This window comes from Electrophorus electricus, chromosome 22 (assembly GCF_013358815.1).
Source record: "Electrophorus electricus isolate fEleEle1 chromosome 22, fEleEle1.pri, whole genome shotgun sequence".
NCBI lineage: Eukaryota > Metazoa > Chordata > Actinopteri > Gymnotiformes > Gymnotidae > Electrophorus > Electrophorus electricus.
Window position 1 is genome coordinate 14,330,224 of NC_049556.1, and position 27,500 is coordinate 14,357,723.

Below are 27,500 nucleotides of genomic sequence, written 5' to 3' on the forward strand. Positions count from 1 at the left end.
CACACACATACACACACACACACACACACACACACACCACGCCATACCATACGACACACACCACACACACCACACCATACCACACACAAACACCACACCACACCACACACACACACCACACCACACACAACACCACACCACACACACCATACCACACACACACACCACACCATACCACACACAAACACCAAACCATACCACACACACACACACATCATACCACACACACCACACTACACACACACATACCCCCACCCCACACCACACCACACACAAACACACACACACACCATACCACATACACACACACACACACACACACACACCACGCCATACCATACGACACACACCACACCATACCACACACAAACACCACACCACACCACACACACACACCACACCACACACACACACACCACACCATAGCACACACACACCACACCATACACACCACACCACACACAACACCACACCACACACACACACCCCACCACACACACACACCACACACAAACACCACAACATACCACACCACACACACACACCACACCATACCACACACAAACACCAAACCATACCACACACACACACACGCACATCATACCACACACACCACACCACACCACACACACATACCCACACCACACCACACCACACACAAACACACACACACCATACCACACACACCACTCCACACACACATACACACAAACACACACACACACCATACCACACACACACACCACACCATACCACACACAAACACCAAACCATACCACACACACCACTCCACACACACATACACACAAACACACACACACCATACCACACACACACACACCACACCATACCACACACAAACACCAAACCATATCACACACACACACACACACACACACACACACACCATACCACACACACCACAACACACACATACCACACAACACAACACACCACACCACACACACACACACCCCACCACACACACACACACCACACCATACCACACCACACACACACCACACCACACCACACCATACCACACACACTCGCACATACACACATACCACACCATACCACATCACACACACACACCACACCATACCACACACACACCACACCACACCATACACACACCACACCACACACACCACACACACCACACCACACCATACCACACACACACACCACCACACACCACAGCCCACACCATACCATACCACACACACACCACACTACACCACACACACACACACCATACCACACACACACACACCACACCACACGCCACACACACACACACGCACCACACCACACGCCACACACACACACACACACACACACACCACACACCACACACATACACACACACACCACACCACACACCACACACAAACACACATACAGACACACACACACACCATACTACACACACACACACACACCACACACCCCCCACACACACACCACATCACATCACACACACACACACACACACACACACACACCATACCACACACCACACACACACACACACACACACACACACACACACACTATAATGAAGTCCTAGTAATATTGTGTAGCATCAGTGCAAAAAAAGAGACAGAAGACATTTTTGTTAACAAACAGGAAACACGCAGAATGGAACTCACGAAACAAGAGAAATAAACATACTGCTAACCCAAAATACACCCTAAAGACAAATTAGTAGACTAAATAAACACATATACAACAACTCAGCATGTTTAACACCACTAAAAATTTTAACTAATTAAAAGTATAAAAGTCTTGGCTGTGCTCTCAATCTCTCTCTCTCTCTCTCTCTCCCTCTCTCATCCTCTCTCTCTTTCCCTCTCTCGCAACCTCTCTCTCAATCAAATCAAATCAAATGTATTTATATAGTGCTTTTTACAGCAGATGTCACAAAGCAGCTTTACAAATGTCCATGTCCAAGCCCCCAGTGAACAAGCCAAGGGTGACAGTGATGAGGAAAAACTCTCTAGAGCAGGAGGAAGAAACCTTGAGGGGAACCAAGACTCAAAGGGGTGGGGGGGTCATCCTCCTCTGGCCTCCTCCATCCATCCATTCATTCACATCATCCATCCATCGTTCCATTCATCAATCCATCCATTCATTCACATCATCCATCCATCGCTCCATCCATCCATTGCTTCATCTATCCATCCATCCATCCACCCATCCACTCACCTTATCCATCCATCCATCCATCCATCTATCCATCGCATCATCCGTCCATTTGTGTGGGGGGGGAGTCCTAGTCTTGTCCTGATGGTGTGCATGTGTCTGAGACCATCCTGCACGAGAATGCCCATCAAAGGGCAACCGAGAAGTAGTTCGCTGGGTGGAGCTGTGGTGGGCTACAGAAGGGGACATCCCTCCCTCCCTCTCTCTCTCTCTCTCTCTCTCTCTCTCTCTGTCTCTCTCTCTCTTTCTCCAGCAGTGATGCATGCCACAGTATACACTAATAGAAGACTACAGTTAGGGTTAATAGAAAACTCTAGCTGAAAAATACCTCCCATAAGATTAAATCATGGTTATGTGGAATATGGTATTTCCATTTGAATAAATGTTTTTAAAGGTGATTTTAAGTCTGGATAAAACTCTTTCTTTTTCTTTCTTTCTCTCTCTCTCTCTCTCTCTCTCTCTCTCTCTCTCTCTCTCTCTCTCTCTCTCTCTCTCTCAGGAGGTCATTCAGGATTTTCAGGCTTCAGTGCTTCAAGTGTCTGACTCACCCTATGATGAGCAGTGAGTGGACACATGAAAACAAACACACACACACACACACACACACACACACACACACACACACACACACACACAGAGTAACTGTGGCTGTGTGTAGGGTAGCAGCGCAGATGCCCACTCTACACTATGAGATGCCCAGTGGCTACAATGGGGACTATGGAGCAGAGAGACTGCGTATCCCTGAAGGCCTGTTTGACCCCTCCAATGTCAAGGTAAAAAAAAAACAATCTCATAATCCCACAAAGCTTGGGGACTTCTTTGTATTTTTTTTACCATTTCATGTTATTTTATTAGATTATTCTAAAAGTGGAGACTGTGCCTTCAACAGTGACTGGGACCAGAGATGATTGTGAGATTGCAATAATAATAATAATAATAGTAGTAGTTAAAAATGAAATAATAATAATAATAATAATTATTATTATTATTATTATTATTATTATTAGTAGTAGTAGTAGTAGTAGTATATTATTATTATTATTATTAGAAGTAGTAGTATATTATTATTATTATTATTAGTAGTAGTAGTAGTAGTAGTAGTAGTAGTATATTATTATTATTATTATTATTATTAGTAGTAGTAGTATTAGTAGTAGTACTAGTGTATTATTATTATTATTATTAGTAGTAGTAGTAGTAGTAGTAATGTATTATTATTATTAGTAGTAGTAGTAGTAGTGCATTATTATTATCATTATTATTATTATTATTAGTAGTAGTAGTAGTAGTAGTGTATTATTATTATTATTATTATTATTAGTAGTAGTAGTAGTAGTAGTAGTAGTAGTGTATTCTTCTGCTTCTTCTTCTTCTTAGTAGTAGTAGTAGTTTATTATTATTATTATTATTAGTAGTAGTAGGGTATTATTATTATTATTAGTAGTAGTATTAGTAGTAGTAGTAGTAATAGTAGTATATTATTATGATTATTATGATTATTATTATTAGTAGTAGTAGTAGTAGTAATAGTAGTATATTATTATTATTTTTAGTAGTAGTAGTAGTTATAGTAGAAGTAGTAGTTTTCATGATCCCAAAGATGGAGGAGGGGGGATTACTTGAGGCAGCTTTGCGTTAGGGTTAGGGTTAGGGTTAGTTAGGGTTAGGGGTTAGAGTTAGGTTAGGGTCAGGGTTAGAGTTAGGGTTAGAGTTAGGGTTAGGGGTTGGGGTTAGAGTTAGGGGTTAGGCTTAAGTTAGGGTTAGGGTTAGAGTTAGGGTTAGAGTTAAGGTTAGAGTTAAGGTTAGGGGTCAGAGTTAGGGGTTAGGGTTAGGTTAGAACTGGACCTGTAGCAACCTGGTCCTGTAACAAACTGGACCTGTAACAATCTGGACCTGTAACAATGTGGATCTGTAGCAAGCTGGACCTGTAACAAACTGGACCTGTAGCAACTTGGACCTGTAACAAACTGGACCTGATACAAAGTGTATCTGTAGCAAAAACTGGACCTGTAACAAAGTGGATCTGTAGCAACCTGGTCCTGTAACAAACTGGACCTGTAACAAAGTGTATCTGTAGCAAAAACTGGACCTGTAACAAAGTGTATCTGTAGCAAAAACTGGACCTGTAACAAAGTGGATCTGTAACAAAGTGGACCTGTAACAAACTGGACCTGTAACAAACTAAACCTGTAGCAACCTGATCCTGTAAGAAACTGGGCCTGTAACAAACTGGACCTGTAGCAACCTGGACCTGTAACAATGTGGATCTGTAGCAATCTGGACCTGTAACAAACTGGACCTGTAGCAACCTGGACTTGTAACAAACTGGACCTGATACAAAGTGGATCTGTAGCAAAAACTGGACCTGTAACAAAGTGGATCTGTAACAAACTGGACCTGTAGCAACCAGGACCTGTAACAAACTGGACCTGTAACAAACTGGACCTGTAGCAACCTGGACCTGTAACAAACTGGACCTGTAGCAATCTGATCCTGTAACAAACTGGATCTGTAACAAACTGGACCTGTAGCAACCTGGACCTGTAAGAAACTGGACCTGTAGCAATCTGGTCCTGTAACAAACTGGACCTGTAACAAACTGGACCTGTAGCAAGCTGGACCTGTAAGAAACTGGACCTGTAGCAACCTGGTCCTGTAACAAACTGGACCTGTAACAAACTGGACCTGTAGCAAGCTGGACCTGTAAGAAACTGGACCTGTAGCAACCTGGTCCTGTAACAAACTGGACCTGTAACCAACTGGACCTGTAGCAAGCTGGACCTGTAACAAACTGGACCTGTAGCAACCTGGACCTGTAAAAAAGTGGGTCTGTAGCAACCTGGTCCTGTAACAAACTGGACCTGTAACAATGTGGATCTGTAGCAACCTGGACCTGTAACAAACTGGACCGGTAGCAACCTGGACCTGTAACAAATCTGGACCTGGAACAAAGTGTATCTGTAGCAAAAACTGTACCTGTAACAAAGTGGACCTGTAACAAACTGGACCTGTAGCAACCTGGACCTGTAACAAACTGGATCTGTAGCAAAAACTGGACCTGTAACAAAGTGGATCTGTAACAAAGTGGACCTGTAGCTACCTGGACCTGTAACAAACTGGACCTGAAACAAACTGGACCTGTAGCAACCAGGACCTGTAACAAACTGGACCTGTAACAAACTGGACCTGTAGCAACCTGGTCCTGTAACAAACTGGATCTGTAACAAACTGGACCTGTAGCAACCTGGACCTGTAAGAAACTGGACCTGTAAGAAACTGGACCTGTAGCAACCTGATCCTGTAACAAACTGGATCTGTAACAAACTGGACCTGTAGCAACCTGGACCTGTAAGAAACTGGACCTGTAGCAACCTGGTCCTGTAACAAACTGGACCTGTAACAAACTGGACCTGTAGCAAGCTGGACCTGTAAGAAACTGGACCTGTAGCAACCTGGTCCTGTAACAAACTGGACCTGTAACAAACTGGACCTGTAGCAAGCTGGACCTGTAACAAACTGGACCTGTAGCAACCTGGACCTGTAAAAAAGTGGGTCTGTAGCAACCTGGTCCTGTAACAAACTGGACCTGTAACAATGTGGATCTGTAGCAACCTGGACCTGTAACAAACTGGACCGGTAGCAACCTGGACCTGTAACAAACTGGACCTGGAACAAAGTGTATCTGTAGCAAAAACTGTACCTGTAACAAACTGGACCTGTAGCAACCTGGACCTGTAACAAACTGGACCTGTAGCAACCTGATCCTGTAACAAACTGGATCTGTAACAAACTGGACCTGTAGCAACCTGGACCTGTAACAAACTGGACCTGTAGCAAACTGGAACTGTAGCAACCTGGACCTGTAACAATGTGGATCTGTAGCAATCTGGACCTGTAACAAACTGGACCTGTAGCAACCTGGACTTGTAACAAACTGGACCTGATACAAAGTGGATCTGTAGCAAAAACTGGACCTGTAACAAAGTGGACCTGTAGCTACCTGGACCTGTAACAAACTGGACCTAAAACAAACTGGACCTGTAGCAACCAGGACCTGTAACAAACTGGACCTGTAACAAACTGGACCTGTAGCAACCTGGTCCTGTAACAAACTGGATCTGTAACAAACTGGACCTGTAGCAACCTGGACCTGTAAGAAACTGGACCTGTAAGAAACTGGACCTGTAGCAACCTGATCCTGTAACAAACTGGATCTGTAACAAACTGGACCTGTAGCAACCTGGACCTGTAAGAAACTGGACCTGTAGCAACCTGGTCCTGTAACAAACTGGACCTGTAACAAACTGGACCTGTAGCAAGCTGGACCTGTAAGAAACTGGACCTGTAGCAACCTGGTCCTGTAACAAACTGGACCTGTAACAAACTGGACCTGTAGCAAGCTGGACCTGTAACAAACTGGACCTGTAGCAACCTGGACCTGTAAAAAAGTGGGTCTGTAGCAACCTGGTCCTGTAACAAACTGGACCTGTAACAAACTGGACCTGTAACAATGTGGATCTGTAGCAACCTGGACCTGTAACAAACTGGACCGGTAGCAACCTGGACCTGTAACAAACTGGACCTGGAACAAAGTGTATCTGTAGCAAAAACTGTACCTGTAACAAAGTGGACCTGTAACAAACTGGACCTGTAGCAACCTGGTCCTATAACAAACTGGACCTGTAGCAACCTGATCCTGTAACAAACTGGATCTGTAACAAACTGGACTTGTAGCAACCTGGACCTGTAACAAACTGGACCTGTAGCAACCTGGTCCTGTAACAAACTGGAACTGTAACAAACTGGACCTGTAGCAACCTGGACCTGTAACAAACTGGACCTGTATCAAACTGGACCTGTAGCAACCTGGACCTGTAACAAACTGGAGCTGTAGCAACCTGGACCTGTAACAAAGTGTATCTGTAGCAAAAACTGGACCTGTAACAAAGTGTATCTGTAACAAAGTGGACCTGTAACAAACTGGACCTGTAACAAACTGGACCTGTAGCAACCTGGACCTGTAATAAACTGGACCTGTAACAAAGTGTATCTGTAGCAAAAACTGGACCTGTAACAAAGTGGATCTGTAACAACGTGGAACTGTAACAAACTGGACCTGTAGCAACCTGGACCTGTAACAAACTGGACCTCTAACAAAGTGTATCTGTAGCAAAAACTGGACCTGTAACAAAGTGGATCTGTAACAAAGTCGACCTGTAACAAACTGGACCTGTAACAAACTGGACCTGTAGCAACCTGGACCTGTAACAACCTGGACCTGTAACAAAGTGTATCTGTAACAAAAACTGTACCTGATACAAAGTGGATCTGTAGCAAAAACTGGACCTGTAACAAAGTGGATCTGTAACAAACTGGACCTGTAACAAACTGGACCTGTAGCAAGCTGGACCTGTAAGAAACTGGACCTGTAGCAACCTGGTCCTGTAACAAACTGTACCTGTAACAAACTGGACCTGTAGCAAGCTGGACCTGTAACAAACTGGACCTGTAGCAACCTGGACCTGTAAAAAAGTGGGTCTGTAGCAACCTGGTCCTGTAACAAACTGGACCTGTAACAAACTGGACCTGTAACAATGTGGACCTGTAGCAACCTGGACCTGTAACAAACTGGACCTGTAGCAACCTGATCCTGTAACAAACTGGATCTGTAACAAACTGGACCTGTAGCAACCTGGACCTGTAACAAACTGGACCTGTAGCAAACTGGAACTGTAGCAACCTGGACCTGTAACAAACTGGAGCTGTAGCAACCTGGACCTGTAACAATGTGGATCTGTAGCAATCTGGACCTGTAACAAACTGGACCTGTAGCAACCTGGACTTGTAACAAACTGGACCTGATACAAAGTGGATCTGTAGCAAAAACTGGACCTGTAACAAAGTGAATCTGTAACAAAGTGGACCTGTAGCTACCTGGACCTGTAACAAACTGGACCTAAAACAAACTGGACCTGTAGCAACCAGGACCTGTAACAAACTGGACCTGTAACAAACTGGACCTGTAGCAACCTGGTCCTGTAACAAACTGGATCTGTAACAATCTGGACCTGTAGCAACCTGGACCTGTAAGAAACTGGACCTGTAAGAAACTGGACCTGTAGCAACCTGATCCTGTAACAAACTGGATCTGTAACAAACTGGACCTGTAGCAACCTGGACCTGTAAGAAACTGGACCTGTAGCAACCTGGTCCTGTAACAAACTGGACCTGTAACAAACTGGACCTGTATCAAGCTGGACCTGTAAGAAACTGGACCTGTAGCAACCTGGTCCTGTAACAAACTGGACCTGTAACAAACTGGACCTGTAGCAAGCTGGACCTGTAACAAACTGGACCTGTAGCAACCTGGACCTGTAAAAAAGTGGGTCTGTAGCAACCTGGTCCTGTAACAAACTGGACCTGTAACAAACTGGACCTGTAACAATGTGGATCTGTAGCAACCTGGACCTGTAACAAACTGGACCTGTAACAAACTGGACCTGTAACAAACTGGACCTGGAACAAAGTGTATCTGTAGCAAAAACTGTACCTGTAACAAAGTGGACCTGTAACAAACTGGACCTGTAGCAACCTGGTCCTATAACAAACTGGACCTGTAGCAACCTGATCCTGTAACAAACTGGATCTGTAACAAACTGGACCTGTAGCAACCTGGACCTGTAACAAACTGGACCTGTAGCAAAGTGGAACTGTAGCAACCTGGACCTGTAACAAACTGGAGCTGTAGCAACCTGGACCTGTAACAAAGTGTATCTGTAGCAAAAACTGGACCTGTAACAAAGTGTATCTGTAACAAAGTGGACCTGTAACAAACTGGACCTGTAATAAACTGGACCTGTAGCAACCTGGACCTGTAATAAACTGGACCTGTAACAAAGTGTATCTGTAGCAAAAACTGGACCTGTAACAAAGTGGATCTGTAACAACGTGGACCTGTAACAAACTGGACCTGTAGCAACCTGGACCTGTAACAAACTGGACCTGTAACAAAGTGTATCTGTAGCAAAAACTGGACCTGTAACAAAGTGGATCTGTAACAAAGTCGACCTGTAACAAACTGGAATTGTAGCAACCTGGACCTGTAACAAACTGGACCTGTAACAAGGTGTATCTGTAGCAAAAACTGTACCTGATACAAAGTGGATCTGTAGCAAAAACTGGACCTGTAACAAAGTGGATCTGTAACAAACTGGACCTGTAACAAACTGGACCTGTAGCAAGCTGGACCTGTAACAAACTGGACCTGTAGCAACCTGGACTTGTAAAAAAGTGGGTCTGTAGCAACCTGGTCCTGTAACAAACTGGACCTGTAACAAACTGGACCTGTAACAATGTGGATCTGTAGCAACCTGGACCTGTAACAAACTGGACCGGTAGCGACCTGGACCTGTAACAAACTGGACCTGGAACAAAGTGTATCTCTAGCAAAAACTGTACCTGTAACAAAGTGGACCTGTAACAAACTGGACCTGTAGCAACCTGGACCTGTAGCAACCTGGTCCTATAACAAACTGGACCTGTAGCAACCTGATCCTGTAACAAACTGGATCTGTAACAAACTGGACTTGTAGCAACCTGAACGTGTAACAAACTGGACCTGTAGCAACCTGATCCTGTAACAAACTGGATCTGTAACAAACTGGACCTGTAGCAACCTGGACCTGTAACAAACTGGACCTGTAGCAAACTGGAACTGTAGCAACCTGGACCTGTAACAAACTGGAGCTGTAGCAACCTGGTCCTGTAACAAACTGGACCTGTAACAAACTGGACCTGTAACAATGTGGATCTGTAGCAACCTGGACCTGTAACAAACTGGACCGGTAGTGACCTGGACCTGTAACAAACTGGACCTGGAACAAAGTGTATCTGTAGCAAAAACTGTACCTGTAACAAAGTGGACCTGTAACAAACTGGACCTGTAGCAACCTGGACCTGTAGCAACCTGGTCCTATAACAAACTGGACCTGTAGCAACCTGATCCTGTAACAAAGTGTATCTGTAACAAAGTGGACCTGTAACAAACTGGACCTGTAACAAACTGGACCTGTAACAATGTGGACCTGTAGCAACCTGGACCTGTAACAAACTGGACCTGTAGCAACCTGATCCTGTAACAAACTGGATCTGTAACAAACTGGACCTGTAGCAACCTGGACCTGTAACAAACTGGACCTGTAGCAAACTGGAACTGTAGCAACCTGGACCTGTAACAAACTGGAGCTGTAGCAACCTGGACCTGTAACAATGTGGATCTGTAGCAATCTGGACCTGTAACAAACTGGACCTGTAGCAACCTGGACTTGTAACAAACTGGACCTGATACAAAGTGGATCTGTAGCAAAAACTGGACCTGTAACAAAGTGAATCTGTAACAAAGTGGACCTGTAGCTACCTGGACCTGTAACAAACTGGACCTAAAACAAACTGGACCTGTAGCAACCAGGACCTGTAACAAACTGGACCTGTAACAAACTGGACCTGTAGCAACCTGGTCCTGTAACAAACTGGATCTGTAACAATCTGGACCTGTAGCAACCTGGACCTGTAAGAAACTGGACCTGTAAGAAACTGGACCTGTAGCAACCTGATCCTGTAACAAACTGGATCTGTAACAAACTGGACCTGTAGCAACCTGGACCTGTAAGAAACTGGACCTGTAGCAACCTGGTCCTGTAACAAACTGGACCTGTAACAAACTGGACCTGTAGCAAGCTGGACCTGTAAGAAACTGGACCTGTAGCAACCTGGTCCTGTAACAAACTGGACCTGTAACAAACTGGACCTGTAGCAAGCTGGACCTGTAACAAACTGGACCTGTAGCAACCTGGACCTGTAAAAAAGTGGGTCTGTAGCAACCTGGTCCTGTAACAAACTGGACCTGTAACAAACTGGACCTGTAACAATGTGGATCTGTAGCAACCTGGACCTGTAACAAACTGGACCGGTAGCAACCTGGACCTGTAACAAACTGGACCTGGAACAAAGTGTATCTGTAGCAAAAACTGTACCTGTAACAAAGTGGACCTGTAACAAACTGGACCTGTAGCAACCTGGTCCTATAACAAACTGGACCTGTAGCAACCTGATCCTGTAACAAACTGGATCTGTAACAAACTGGACCTGTAGCAACCTGGACCTGTAACAAACTGGACCTGTAGCAAAGTGGAACTGTAGCAACCTGGACCTGTAACAAACTGGAGCTGTAGCAACCTGGACCTGTAACAAAGTGTATCTGTAGCAAAAACTGGACCTGTAACAAAGTGGATCTGTAACAACGTGGACCTGTAACAAACTGGACCTGTAGCAACCTGGACCTGTAACAAACTGGACCTGTAACAAAGTGTATCTGTAGCAAAAACTGGACCTGTAACAAAGTGGATCTGTAACAAAGTCGACCTGTAACAAACTGGACTTGTAGCAACCTGGACCTGTAACAAACTGGACCTGTAACAAGGTGTATCTGTAGCAAAAACTGTACCTGATACAAAGTGGATCTGTAGCAAAAACTGGACCTGTAACAAAGTGGATCTGTAACAAACTGGACCTGTAACAAACTGGACCTGTAGCAAGCTGGACCTGTAAGAAACTGGACCTGTAGCAACCTGGTCCTGTAACAAACTGGACCTGTAACAAACTGGACCTGTAGCAAGCTGGACCTGTAACAAACTGGACCTGTAGCAACCTGGACTTGTAAAAAAGTGGGTCTGTAGCAACCTGGTCCTGTAACAAACTGGACCTGTAACAAACTGGACCTGTAACAATGTGGATCTGTAGCAACCTGGACCTGTAACAAACTGGACCGGTAGCGACCTGGACCTGTAACAAACTGGACCTGGAACAAAGTGTATCTCTAGCAAAAACTGTACCTGTAACAAAGTGGACCTGTAACAAACTGGACCTGTAGCAACCTGGTCCTGTAACAAACTGGACCTGTAACCAACTGGACCTGTAGCAAGCTGGACCTGTAACAAACTGGACCTGTAGCAACCTGGACCTGTAAAAAAGTGGGTCTGTAGCAACCTGGTCCTGTAACAAACTGGACCTGTAACAATGTGGATCTGTAGCAACCTGGACCTGTAACAAACTGGACCGGTAGCAACCTGGACCTGTAACAAATCTGGACCTGGAACAAAGTGTATCTGTAGCAAAAACTGTACCTGTAACAAAGTGGACCTGTAACAAACTGGACCTGTAGCAACCTGGACCTGTAACAAACTGGATCTGTAGCAAAAACTGGACCTGTAACAAAGTGGATCTGTAACAAAGTGGACCTGTAGCTACCTGGACCTGTAACAAACTGGACCTGAAACAAACTGGACCTGTAGCAACCAGGACCTGTAACAAACTGGACCTGTAACAAACTGGACCTGTAGCAACCTGGTCCTGTAACAAACTGGATCTGTAACAAACTGGACCTGTAGCAACCTGGACCTGTAACAAACTGGACCTGTAACAAACTGGACCTGTAGCAACCTGGTCCTGTAACAAACTGGATCTGTAACAAACTGGACCTGTAGCAACCTGGACCTGTAAGAAACTGGACCTGTAGCAACCTGGTCCTGTAACAAACTGGACCTGTAACAAACTGGACCTGTAGCAAGCTGGACCTGTAAGAAACTGGACCTGTAGCAACCTGGTCCTGTAACAAACTGGACCTGTAACAAACTGGACCTGTAGCAAGCTGGACCTGTAACAAACTGGACCTGTAGCAACCTGGACCTGTAAAAAAGTGGGTCTGTAGCAACCTGGTCCTGTAACAAACTGGACCTGTAACAATGTGGATCTGTAGCAACCTGGACCTGTAACAAACTGGACCGGTAGCAACCTGGACCTGTAACAAACTGGACCTGGAACAAAGTGTATCTGTAGCAAAAACTGTACCTGTAACAAAGTGGACCTGTAACAAACTGGACCTGTAGCAACATGGACCTGTAGCAACCAGGTCCTATAACAAACTGGACCTGTAGCAACCTGATCCTGTAACAAACTGGATCTGTAACAAACTGGACCTGTAGCAACCTGGACCTGTAACAAACTGGACCTGTAGCAACCTGATCCTGTAACAAACTGGATCTGTAACAAACTGGACCTGTAGCAACCTGGACCTGTAACAAACTGGACCTGTAGCAAACTGGAACTGTAGCAACCTGGACCTGTAACAAACTGGAGCTGTAGCAACCTGGACCTGTAACAATGTGGATCTGTAGCAATCTGGACCTGTAACAAACTGGACCTGTAGCAACCTGGACTTGTAACAAACTGGACCTGATACAAAGTGGATCTGTAGCAAAAACTGGACCTGTAACAAAGTGGACCTGTAGCTACCTGGACCTGTAACAAACTGGACCTAAAACAAACTGGACCTGTAGCAACCAGGACCTGTAACAAACTGGACCTGTAACAAACTGGACCTGTAGCAACCTGGTCCTGTAACAAACTGGATCTGTAACAAACTGGACCTGTAGCAACCTGGACCTGTAAGAAACTGGACCTGTAAGAAACTGGACCTGTAGCAACCTGATCCTGTAACAAACTGGATCTGTAACAAACTGGACCTGTAGCAACCTGGACCTGTAACAAACTGGACCTGTAGCAACCTGGTCCTGTAACAAACTGGACCTGTAACCAACTGGACCTGTAGCAAGCTGGACCTGTAAGAAACTGGACCTGTAGCAACCTGGTCCTGTAACAAACTGGACCTGTAACAAACTGGACCTGTAGCAAGCTGGACCTGTAACAAACTGGACCTGTAGCAACCTGGACCTGTAAAAAAGTGGGTCTGTAGCAACCTGGTCCTGTAACAAACTGGACCTGTAACAAACTGGACCTGTAACAATGTGGATCTGTAGCAACCTGGACCTGTAACAAACTGGACCGGTAGCAACCTGGACCTGTAACAAACTGGACCTGGAACAAAGTGTATCTGTAGCAAAAACTGTACCTGTAACAAAGTGGACCTGTAACAAACTGGACCTGTAGCAACCTGGTCCTATAACAAACTGGACCTGTAGCAACCTGATCCTGTAACAAACTGGATCTGTAACAAACTGGACTTGTAGCAACCTGGACCTGTAACAAACTGGACCTGTAGCAACCTGATCCTGTAACAAACTGGATCTGTAACAAACTGGACCTGTAGCAACCTGGACCTGTAACAAACTGGACCTGTAGCAAACTGGAACTGTAGCAACCTGGACCTGTAACAAACTGGAGCTGTAGCAACCTGGACCTGTAACAAAGTGTATCTGTAGCAAAAACTGGACCTGTAACAAAGTGTATCTGTAACAAAGTGGACCTGTAACAAACTGGACCTGTAACAAACTGGACCTGTAGCAACCTGGACCTGTAATAAACTGGACCTGTAACAAAGTGTATCTGTAGCAAAAACTGGACCTGTAACAAAGTGGATCTGTAACAACGTGGAACTGTAACAAACTGGACCTGTAGCAACCTGGACCTGTAACAAACTGGACCTCTAACAAAGTGTATCTGTAGCAAAAACTGGACCTGTAACAAAGTGGATCTGTAACAAAGTCGACCTGTAACAAACTGGACCTGTAACAAACTGGACCTGTAGCAACCTGGACCTGTAACAACCTGGACCTGTAACAAAGTGTATCTGTAAGAAAAACTGTACCTGATACAAAGTGGATCTGTAGCAAAAACTGGACCTGTAACAAAGTGGATCTGTAACAAACTGGACCTGTAACAAACTGGACCTGTAGCAAGCTGGACCTGTAAGAAACTGGACCTGTAGCAACCTGGTCCTGTAACAAACTGGACCTGTAACAAACTGGACCTGTAGCAAGCTGGACCTGTAACAAACTGGACCTGTAGCAACCTGGACCTGTAAAAAAGTGGGTCTGTAGCAACCTGGTCCTGTAACAAACTGGACCTGTAACAAACTGGACCTGTAACAATGTGGACCTGTAGCAACCTGGACCTGTAACAAACTGGACCTGTAGCAACCTGATCCTGTAACAAACTGGATCTGTAACAAACTGGACCTGTAGCAACCTGGACCTGTAACAAACTGGACCTGTAGCAAACTGGAACTGTAGCAACCTGGACCTGTAACAAACTGGACCTGTAGCAAGCTGGACCTGTAACAAACTGGACCTGTAGCAACCTGGACCTGTAAAAAAGTGGGTCTGTAGCAACCTGGTCCTGTAACAAACTGGACCTGTAACAAACTGGACCTGTAACAATGTGGATCTGTAGCAACCTGGACCTGTAACAAACTGGACCGGTAGCAACCTGGACCTGTAACAAACTGGACCTGGAACAAAGTGTATCTGTAGCAAAAACTGTACCTGTAACAAAGTGGACCTGTAACAAACTGGACCTGTAGCAACCTGGTCCTATAACAAACTGGACCTGTAGCAACCTGATCCTGTAACAAACTGGATCTGTAACAAACTGGACTTGTAGCAACCTGGACCTGTAACAAACTGGACCTGTAGCAACCTGATCCTGTAACAAACTGGATCTGTAACAAACTGGACCTGTAGCAACCTGGACCTGTAACAAACTGGACCTGTAGCAAACTGGAACTGTAGCAACCTGGACCTGTAACAAACTGGAGCTGTAGCAACCTGGACCTGTAACAAAGTGTATCTGTAGCAAAAACTGGACCTGTAACAAAGTGTATCTGTAACAAAGTGGACCTGTAACAAACTGGACCTGTAACAAACTGGACCTGTAGCAACCTGGACCTGTAATAAACTGGACCTGTAACAAAGTGTATCTGTAGCAAAAACTGGACCTGTAACAAAGTGGATCTGTAACAACGTGGAACTGTAACAAACTGGACCTGTAGCAACCTGGACCTGTAACAAACTGGACCTCTAACAAAGTGTATCTGTAGCAAAAACTGGACCTGTAACAAAGTGGATCTGTAACAAAGTCGACCTGTAACAAACTGGACCTGTAACAAACTGGACCTGTAGCAACCTGGACCTGTAACAACCTGGACCTGTAACAAAGTGTATCTGTAAGAAAAACTGTACCTGATACAAAGTGGATCTGTAGCAAAAACTGGACCTGTAACAAAGTGGATCTGTAACAAACTGGACCTGTAACAAACTGGACCTGTAGCAAGCTGGACCTGTAAGAAACTGGACCTGTAGCAACCTGGTCCTGTAACAAACTGGACCTGTAACAAACTGGACCTGTAGCAAGCTGGACCTGTAACAAACTGGACCTGTAGCAACCTGGACCTGTAAAAAAGTGGGTCTGTAGCAACCTGGTCCTGTAACAAACTGGACCTGTAACAAACTGGACCTGTAACAATGTGGACCTGTAGCAACCTGGACCTGTAACAAACTGGACCTGTAGCAACCTGATCCTGTAACAAACTGGATCTGTAACAAACTGGACCTGTAGCAACCTGGACCTGTAACAAACTGGACCTGTAACAAACTGGACCTGTAGCAACCTGGACCTGTAACAAACTGGAGCTGTAGCAACCTGGACCTGTAACAATGTGGATCTGTAGCAATCTGGACCTGTAACAAACTGGACCTGTAGCAACCTGGACTTGTAACAAACTGGACCTGATACAAAGTGGATCTGTAGCAAAAACTGGACCTGTAACAAAGTGAATCTGTAACAAAGTGGACCTGTAGCTACCCGGACCTGTAACAAACTGGACCTAAAACAAACTGGACCTGTAGCAACCAGGACCTGTAACAAACTGGACCTGTAACAAACTGGACCTGTAGCAACCTGGTCCTGTAACAAACTGGATCTGTAACAATCTGGACCTGTAGCAACCTGGACCTGTAAGAAACTGGACCTGTAAGAAACTGGACCTGTAGCAACCTGATCCTGTAACAAACTGGATCTGTAACAAACTGGACCTGTAGCAACCTGGACCTGTAACAAACTGGACCTGTAGCAACCTGGTCCTGTAACAAACTGGACCTGTAACAAACTGGACCTGTAGCAAGCTGGACCTGTAAGAAACTGGACCTGTAGCAACCTGGTCCTGTAACAAACTGGACCTGTAACAAACTGGACCTGTAGCAAGCTGGACCTGTAACAAACTGGACCTGTAGCAACCTGGACCTGTAAAAAACTGGGTCTGTAGCAACCTGGTCCTGTAACAAACTGGACCTGTAACAAACTGGACCTGTAACAATGTGGATCTGTAGCAACCTGGACCTGTAACAAACTGGACCGGTAGCAACCTGGACCTGTAACAAACTGGACCTGGAACAAAGTGTATCTGTAGCAAAAACTGTACCTGTAACAAAGTGGACCTGTAACAAACTGGACCTGTAGCAACCTGGTCCTATAACAAACTGGACCTGTAGCAACCTGATCCTGTAACAAACTGGATCTGTAACAAACTGGACCTGTAGCAACCTGGACCTGTAACAAACTGGACCTGTAGCAAAGTGGAACTGTAGCAACCTGGACCTGTAACAAACTGGAGCTGTAGCAACCTGGACCTGTAACAAAGTGTATCTGTAGCAAAAACTGGACCTGTAACAAAGTGTATCTGTAACAAAGTGGACCTGTAACAAACTGGACCTGTAATAAACTGGACCTGTAGCAACCTGGACCTGTAATAAACTGGACCTGTAACAAAGTGTATCTGTAGCAAAAACTGGACCTGTAACAAAGTGGATCTGTAACAACGTGGACCTGTAACAAACTGGACCTGTAGCAACCTGGACCTGTAACAAACTGGACCTGTAACAAAGTGTATCTGTAGCAAAAACTGGACCTGTAACAAAGTGGATCTGTAACAAAGTCGACCTGTAACAAACTGGAATTGTAGCAACCTGGACCTGTAACAAACTGGACCTGTAACAAGGTGTATCTGTAGCAAAAACTGTACCTGATACAAAGTGGATCTGTAGCAAAAACTGGACCTGTAACAAAGTGGATCTGTAACAAACCGGACCTGTAACAAACTGGACCTGTAGCAAGCTGGACCTGTAAGAAACTGGACCTGTAGCAACCTGGTCCTGTAACAAACTGGACCTGTAACAAACTGGACCTGTAGCAAGCTGGACCTGTAACAAACTGGACCTGTAGCAACCTGGACTTGTAAAAAAGTGGGTCTGTAGCAACCTGGTCCTGTAACAAACTGGACCTGTAACAAACTGGATCTGTAACAAACTGGACCTGTAGCAACCTGGACCTGTAGCAACCTGGTCCTATAACAAACTGGACCTGTAGCAACCTGATCCTGTAACAAACTGGATCTGTAACAAACTGGACTTGTAGCAACCTGAACGTGTAACAAACTGGACCTGTAGCAACCTGATCCTGTAACAAACTGGATCTGTAACAAACTGGACCTGTAGCAACCTGGACCTGTAACAAACTGGACCTGTAGCAAACTGGAACTGTAGCAACCTGGACCTGTAACAAACTGGAGCTGTAGCAACCTGGTCCTGTAACAAACTGGACCTGTAACAAACTGGACCTGTAACAATGTGGATCTGTAGCAACCTGGACCTGTAACAAACTGGACCGGTAGTGACCTGGACCTGTAACAAACTGGACCTGGAACAAAGTGTATCTGTAGCAAAAACTGTACCTGTAACAAAGTGGACCTGTAACAAACTGGACCTGTAGCAACCTGGACCTGTAGCAACCTGGTCCTATAACAAACTGGACCTGTAGCAACCTGATCCTGTAACAAAGTGTATCTGTAACAAAGTGGACCTGTAACAAACTGGACCTGTAACAAACTGGACCTGTAGCAACCTGGACCTGTAACAAACTGGACCTGTAACAAAGTGTATCTGTAGCAAAAACTGGACCTGTAACAAAGTGGATCTGTAACAACGTGGACCTGTAACAAACTGGACCTGTAGCAACCTGGACCTGTAACAAACTGGACCTGTAACAAAGTGTATCTGTAGCAAAAACTGGACCTGTAACAAAGTGGATCTGTAACAAAGTCGACCTGTAACAAACTGGACCTGTAGCAACTTGGACCTGTAACAAACTGGACCTGTAACAAAGTGTATCTGTAGCAAAAACTGTACCTGATACAAAGTGGATCTGTAGCAAAAACTGGACCTGTAACAAAGTGGATCTGTAACAAAGTGGACCTGTAAAAAACTGGACCTGTAACAATGTGGATCTGTAGCAAAAACTACCTGTAACAAAGTGGACCTGTAACAAACTGGACCTGTAACAAACTGGACCTGTAGCAACCTGGACCTGTAACAAACTGGACCTGTAACAAAGTGTATCTGTAGCAAAAACTGTACCTGTAACAAAGTGGACCTGTAACAAACTGGACCTGTAGCAACCTGGACCTGTAAAAAAGTGGATCTGTAGCAACCTGGACCTGTAACAAACTGGACCTGTAACAAAGTGTATCTGTAGCAAAAACTGGACCTGTAACAAAGTGGATCTGTAACAAAGTGGACCTGTAGCAACCTGGACCTGTAACAAACTGGTCCTGTAACAAAGTGTATCTGTAGCAAAAACTGGACCTGTATCAAGTGGATCTGTAACAAAGTGGACCTGTAACAAACTGGACCTGTAACAAACTGGACCTGTAGCAACCTGGACCTGTAACAAACTGGACCTGTAACAAAGTGTATCTGTAGCAAAAACTGGACCTGTAACAAACTGGACCTGTAGCAACCTGGACCTGTAACAAACTGGACCTGTAACAAAGTGGATCTGTAGCAAAAACTGGACCTGTAACAAAGTGGATCTGTAACAAAGTGGACCTGTAACAAACTGGACCTGTAACAAAGTATCTGTAGCAACAACTGTACCTGTAACAAAGTGGACCTGTAACAAACTGGACCTGTAGCAACCTGGACCTGTAGCAACCTGGTCCTGTAGCAACCTGGACCTGTAGCAACCTGATCCTGTAACAAACTGGATCTGTAACAAACTGGACCTGTAGCAACCTGGACCTGTAACAAACTGGACCTGTAGCAACCTGATCCTGTAACAAACTGGATCTGTAACAAACTGGACCTGTAGCAACCTGGACCTGTAACAAACTGGACCTGTAACAAAGTGTATCTGTAGCAAAAACTGGACCTGTAACAAAGTGGATCTGTAACAAAGTGGACCTGTAACAAACTGGACCTGTAACAAACTGGACCTGTAACAAACTGGTCCTGTAACAAAGTGTATCTGTAGCAAAACTGGACCTGTAACAAAGTGGACCTGTAACAAACTGGACCTGTAACAAACTGGACCTGTAGCAACCTGGACCTGTAACAAACTGGACCTGTAACAAAGTATATCTGTAGCAAAAACTGGACCTGTAACAAAGTGGATCTGTAACAAAGTGGACCTGTAACAAACTGGACCTGTAGCACCCTGGACCTGTAACAAACTGGACCTGTAACAAACTGGACCTGTAACAAAGTGGATCTGTAGCAACCTGGGCTGCTGACGAATGTTGCTGAAGAGCTTTTTAAAGAGACCCAATCACACCAGTGTCTCAGCAGCTAATCAGGTCCAGCTCAGCCTCCTCATTTCACCTACAAAAATAAGTCAGACGGCCAACACGGCCACCACCCCTGCACACACACGCACACACACACACGCACACACACACACACACACACACACACACACACACACACACTCAAAACATACACGCATTTCTACACTAAATAATATCCCGATAGCTGAGGAGCAGTGAGCTCCCTACACTTTTAACACTTTGAAATGATTAAATCTAAAATGAAAATAAATAAATTAATTAATGAAATAAACTGTTTCCTATTTAGCTAATTGTGTTTTTGTTTGCTATGTGTGAATAGCATGTTCAGCTTCCCTAGCTGTTTAGATTTAGAATTTAGATGTGGTCTCGTTTCCTGCTTGCAGGGTTTGTCTGGGAACACCATGCTGGGAGTTGGTCATGTGGTCACGACCAGCATCGGAATGTGTGACATTGACATCAGACCTGTAAGTTGTGACTGTGTGTGTGTGTGTGTGTGTGTGTGTGTGTGTGTGTGTGTGTGTGAGTGTGCGTTTGTGTGTGTGTGTATGTGTGTGTCTGGCTGGCTGACTCAGAGTATATAAACATTACAATGATACAACTGTAGGATATTTATTTATTTAAAATGTTGATGTGTGTGCAGTTTATAAATGTTGATACCTGTGTGTGTAGGGTTATAAATGTTGATACCTGTGTATGTGTAGTTTATAAATGTTGATACCTGTGTGTGTAGGGTTATAAATGTTGATACCTGTGTGTAGGGTTTATAAATGTTGATACCTGTGTGTGTGTAGTTTATAAATGTTGATACCTGTGTATGTGTAGTTTATAAATGTTGATACCTGTGTGTGTGTAGTTTATAAATGTTGATAACTGTGTGTGTGTAGTTTATACATGTTGATAACTGTGTGTGTGTAGTGTATAAATGTTGATAATTGTGTGTGTAGGGTTTGTATGGAAGTGTCATTGTAACAGGTGGAAACACTTTGCTACAAGGATTCACTGAAAGACTCAACAGAGAGCTTTCACAAAAAGCACCACCGGTGAGACCACACACACACACACACACACACACACACACACACACACACACACACACACACACACACACACACAACTTTCACAAAAAGCACCACACATACACACGCACACACACACACACACACACACACACACACACACACAGCTTTCACAAAAAGCACCACTGGTGAGACCACACACACACACACACACACACACACACACACACACACACACACACACACACACACACACACACACACACAGCTTTCACAAAAACCACCACACACACACACACACACACACACACACACACACATCTTTTACAAAAAGCACCACTGGTGAGACCACACACACACACACACACACAGAGCTTTCACAAAAAGCACCACTGGTGAGACCACACATACACCACACACACACACAGACACACACACACACATATACATATAGAAGCACAAGTATGTATGCATACACATGCAAACATGCATAGATGCCACACATGCATACACACACAATAAAATTAAGAATTTTCTCAGTAACTCAATTACTGGTTCTCATCCCTGTCTTTATTCTCTCTAGTTTGGAATATTACAGTGTCTTTATTCTACCTAGTCTAGATTATTGCAGTGTCTTTATTCTACCTAGTCTAGATTATTGCAGTGTTTTTATTCCATATAATCTATATTATTGCAGTGTCTTTATTCAACCCAGTCTAGATTATTGCAGTGTCTTTATTCCACCTAGTCTATATTATTTGAGTGTCTTTATTCCATCTAGACTAGATTATTGCAGCATCTTTATTCTATCTAGTCTAGATTATTTCAGTGTCTTTATCCCATCTAGCCTAGATTATTGCAGTGTAATTATTCGAAATAGTCTACATTATTGCAGTGTCTTTATTTTATCTAGTCTAGATTATTTCAGTGTCTTTATTCCATCTAGTCTAGATTATTGCAGTGTAATTATTCTATCTAGTCTACATTATTGCAGTGTCTTTATTCCATCTAGACTATATTATTTCAGTGTCTTTATTATATCTAGTATATATTATTGCAGGGTCTTTATTCCATCTAGTCTAGATTATTTCAGTGACTTTATTCTATCTAGTCTAGATAATTGCAGTGTATTTATTCTATCTAGTCTAGATTATTGCAGTCTTTATACTATCTAGTATATATTATTGCAGTGTCTTTATTCCATCTAGACTAAATTATTTCAGTGTCTTTATTCCATCTAGTCTAGATTATTCCAGTGTCTTTATTCTATCTACTCTATATTTTGCAGTGTCTTTATTTCATCTAGTCTAGATTATTGCAGTGTATTTATTCCATCTAGACTAGATTATTGCAGTGTCTTTATTCCATATAATCTATATTATTGCGGTGTCTTTATTCAACCTAGTCTAGATTATTGCAGTTTCTTATTCCACCTAGTCTAGATTATTTGGGTGTCTTTATTCTAATATAGATTATTGTAGTGTCTTTATTCCATCTAGTCTGTATTATTTCAGTGTCTTTATTTCATCTAAAATTGCCACATTGTCCTCCATATGTAACGTAAGCAAAGTCAGACGTTTGCGGATAAAAGGCAGGAGTTTTATTATTATCCGGATCTGTAGGGGTTAAACTAGCCAGGGTCAGAACCAGAGAGATGCAGTCAAGGGTAAACACAATCATTGAGGAAAACAGTCCAAGTCCAAAAAAACGTAGAGCAAAACCACAGGCAGACAAATCCACCACAGGGTAGGCAAAAATCAGAATAGAAAGTAATGGGAAAACTGGTTCAAAAATACAGGAGATCAAAAACAGGAAAAGAACACTCGGTATGCTCAGGTAAACTGGAGGCAACAGCAAGGACCTGTAACGTCTTAGGATGGCGTATATATCTGGGAAACAGGTGAACTCAATAAGCAGGTGATGAGGATCTGGTGAACTGTCGATGATTGGATGAGTCACTCTCCTGGAGACTGCATGATGGGTATTGTAGTTTGTTTGGGTGTCATGTGGCTTGACACCATGAGCCCCCTAACTCTGGTCTTAAGACATTTCAGCATATGTAACAGTGAGGGTTCTCAACCGCACCATGAGATCACATGACTCCCACACTCATACACATTCACTGGCTACCTGTTAAGTCTCTTGTGTAAGATCTTGTGTACAAAATGTGAACTGCACGTCAGCTTATGGGCTACAGTCTGTAATTGTACATCTACAAAATTAACAACTGTGAGAGGTGTGGATGATTATATATATATATATATATACTCCAATGTTTTCTTAAATCAGCATCTCCACATGTACAGCAGCCATTCCATTCAAGTGTTTGTTGAATTCCTTCACAGACAAACCTCATTCTACTTAATGAGATGCTGAATAGGTGATCATCTTAACAAAATCCTGCTGCTGCCATCAGTGTTCTCTTGTTATAGAACCAGCTGGATGGCCCATAAAGTAAGTGTAGTCAAAATACAGCTACAGACCATGCCAAGAGAGTTGAAAAGAAAGGTTCTTAATGAGGAAAAGAAGGGTTGAATTGTAGCTTTACTGGCAGACGGATACAGTGAGTATCAGGTTGCATCCTTGAAAAATCTTGAAAATTTCAAAAACTGTGGTTCATAAGAACAAGGTCAAGCAGCAAACACACGGGACATCAACAGCTACAGACTGGCAGAGGTCGAAAACGACTCTCTACTGACCGTGATGATCACCACCTCATTCGAATGTCATTTAATAATCTAAGATGATGTCAAGTGACCTACAAAAATAATGGCATGCGGCAGCTGGGGTGAATTGCACAGCGAGGACGGTTAGAAACAGGCTTCTGGAGGCAGGGCTGAAGTCGTGCAAATCTAGAAAAAAGCCCTTCATCAATGAGAAGCAAAGAAGAGCCAGACTGAAGTTTGTGAAAGACCATAAGGACTGGACCGTAGAGGACTGGAGTAAGGTCATCTTCTCTGATGAGTGCAGTTTTCAGCTTTGTCCAACACCTGGTCATGTAATGGTTAGACGGAGACCTGGAGAGGCCTACAAGCCAGAGTGCCTCGCACCCACTGTGAAATTTGGTGCAGGATCGGTGATGATCTGAGGGTGTTTCAGCAAGGCTGTAATCGGGCAGATTTGTCTTTGTGAAGGACACATGAATCAAGCCACTTACAAAACTGTGCTGGAAGAAAACTTGCTTCCTTCTGCTCTGACAATGTTCCCCAACTCTGATGACTGGTTTATTCAACAGGACAATGCTCCATGTCACACAGCCAGGCCAATTAAAGTGTGGATGAGGGACCACTAGATCAAGAGCCTATCATGGCCAGCCCAATCTCCAGACCTGAACCCCATTGAAAACCTCTGGAATGTGATCAAGAGGAAGATGGATGGTCACAAGCCATCAAACAAAGCCGAGCTCCTGGAATTTCTGTGCCAGGAGTGGCTTAAAGTTACCCGGCAGCAATGTGAGAGACTGGTGGAAAGCATGTCAAGACGCATGAAAGCTGTGATTTGAAAAGCATGAAAAGCTATGGAGTTTGGAGTTATTCCACCAAATATTGATTTCTTGACTCATCCTAAGTTGAAATATTAGTACTGTCTTGTTTATAAATGAATATGAGCTTGTTTTCTTTGCATTATTTGTGGTCTGAAATTTCTATAAGTGTTTTGTTATTTTGACCATTGGTCATTTTCATAAAAAACATGCTCTAAAATACAGTATTTTTATCTGGAATTTGGAAGAAATGTTGCGAGTAGTTTATAGAATAAAACAAACTGCTCAGCCTGGTCAAACAAACCCATCAATTGTAAAACTAGAGAAACAATTTTGTAGTGGTGTCTTTTGTTCTCCCCCTGAGCTATATATTTATATTTTAGTTCCTCCCGCATTTCTTGGTGCATTGGGCAACAAGCACTCTCCAACGGGTCCCATCGGCTGCAGCGTCTCTGGCTTCGTCCAATGAGCGTATGTCAATAGTTTTTAGGCGATGAAGGCTGATCTCCAGATGGTTTTGGGTCGGCCTTGCTTTCGCTTTCCTCCTGTCGGTGTCCAGTGTACAGCTGCCTTTGAGATGCGTTTGTCTGGAAGACGTAGGAGATGACCAGCGAGGTGCATTCTGCGTTCGGTGACGATTTCTTCCAGCTTCCGCAATCCACTCCATTGAAGAACTTCCTCATTGGTAATTCTGTCCGTATACGAGATACCCAATATTCGGCAGACGCACCATTGATGGAAAACGTTTAGTTTCTGGGCGATCCTCTTTGTGTTCCTCCAGGTTTCACTGGCATAAATGGTGGTTGGGATGACGATCGTGGAGTACAGACCCATTTTGATTCCTGTATTGATTGTTGTTGAGGACCAGATGCGGCGTAGACGCTGGAACACACCTGCCGCCTTTCCGATCCTACAGTGAACGTCCGCTTCTGAGCCATCGTCATTATTGGATACTATGCTGCCGAGATATGTGAACTCGTCGATGTCCTCCACCGTTTGCTGCCCAATAGTTATCTGTCCCTTGGTTTGACGATTCACCCGCATGACCTTGGTTTTGTCTGTGTTAATGCGCAAGCCAACCTTTTCCGCTTCGCCCTCAAGGCATGTTGTCATGGATTGTAGAGCCGGTTTTGTAGTGCCTAGCAAGGCAATGTCGTCTGCGAAATCGAGATCAGTGAGATGAGATCCGTTTGTCCAAGGGATTTCAGTCACTGGGCTCATCATCACCTTTTTCATGACGTAGTCGACTGTGAGCAAAAAGAGAATTGGCGACAGGATACATCCTTGCTTGACTCCGGTTTCGATGTTGAAGAAGTCTGTGTAGCCATCGTCTGTCCTGACGCAGCAGCTAGAGCTGATATATAGGTTCTGGAAGACGTTGACAAACCGTTGTGGAATGCCATAGGCTCATAAAATTTTCCACAAGGAGCCCCTGTGGACGCTATCAAAAGCCTTTTTGAAGTCGATAAAGTTGATGAGCAGGGGGCGCTGGAATTCAATGCACTGTTCGATGATATTACGAAGCGTGTAAATCTGCTCAGTGCACGATCGGCCCGCTCTGAATCCGGCTTGCTCTTCCCGGAGAATTTCGTCCACTGAATTGTTGTAGGCTCCATAATAGAACGCTGCAGAAGACTTTCCCAGGAACCGAGAGGAGTGTAATGCCCCGCCAATTGTTGCAGTCAGCGGTATTGCCTTTCTTGGGGAGTTTAACGATTACTCCTTTTCTCCAGTCACTTGGAACGCTCTGATCTTGCCAGCACTTATTGAGCAGCACTGTGAAGGTGTTTACAATTGCGTCTCCACCGTGCTTTAGCATTTCTGGTGCTATCTCGTCTAGGCCGGGTGCTTTGTTGGCTTTGAGTGTTTGAATAGCCACCTTAGTTTCCTTGATAGTGATTAGATCAAGATTAACTAGCAGGTCTGGAGGTGGCGGTGTGGCGCCAAAGTCATAGGTGTTGGCAGGGGTGGGCTGGTTTAAGGTTTCCTTGAAGTGTTCTACCCAGTGTGCGTCTTGTTCTTCTCTGGTGAGCAGAAACACCCCGTCCTTGTTTTTGATGGGTGCACTTGAGTTGCTCCATGCCCCAGTAAACTCTCGTACAATGTGGTACAGTATCTTATTGTCATCCTTGCTAGCCGCCTCATGTGCTTTGGCTCCTTTGCATTCCAACCATGCCTTCTTGTCAGATTTGCAGCTTCGTTTGACTGCCCTATCCAGTTGCCGATATTGCTCTGCTGTGGTTTCCTTGTCAGGGTCAGCTTTTGCCTGTTCACGTCGGCATTTTGCGATTTTCCTTTCGTCAATCAGGCTCCAAGTTGGGTCCCG

General features: G+C 44.2%; 1 protein-coding gene across 2 annotated transcripts in view; it reads left to right on the forward strand.

Annotated features, from left to right (window-relative positions):
- Positions 1-27,500, forward strand: part of actl6b (actin-like 6B) — a 48,240-nt gene that overhangs the window by 16,961 nt on the left and 3,779 nt on the right. For both annotated transcript variants that reach the window (XM_035521503.1, XM_035521504.1), the window contains exons 9-12: positions 2,708-2,769; positions 2,867-2,981; positions 21,061-21,141; positions 21,622-21,717. In XM_035521503.1, coding sequence (XP_035377396.1) covers positions 2,708-2,769; positions 2,867-2,981; positions 21,061-21,141; positions 21,622-21,717 — 354 coding nt within the window. The remainder of the gene's footprint in view (positions 1-2,707; positions 2,770-2,866; positions 2,982-21,060; positions 21,142-21,621; positions 21,718-27,500) is intronic.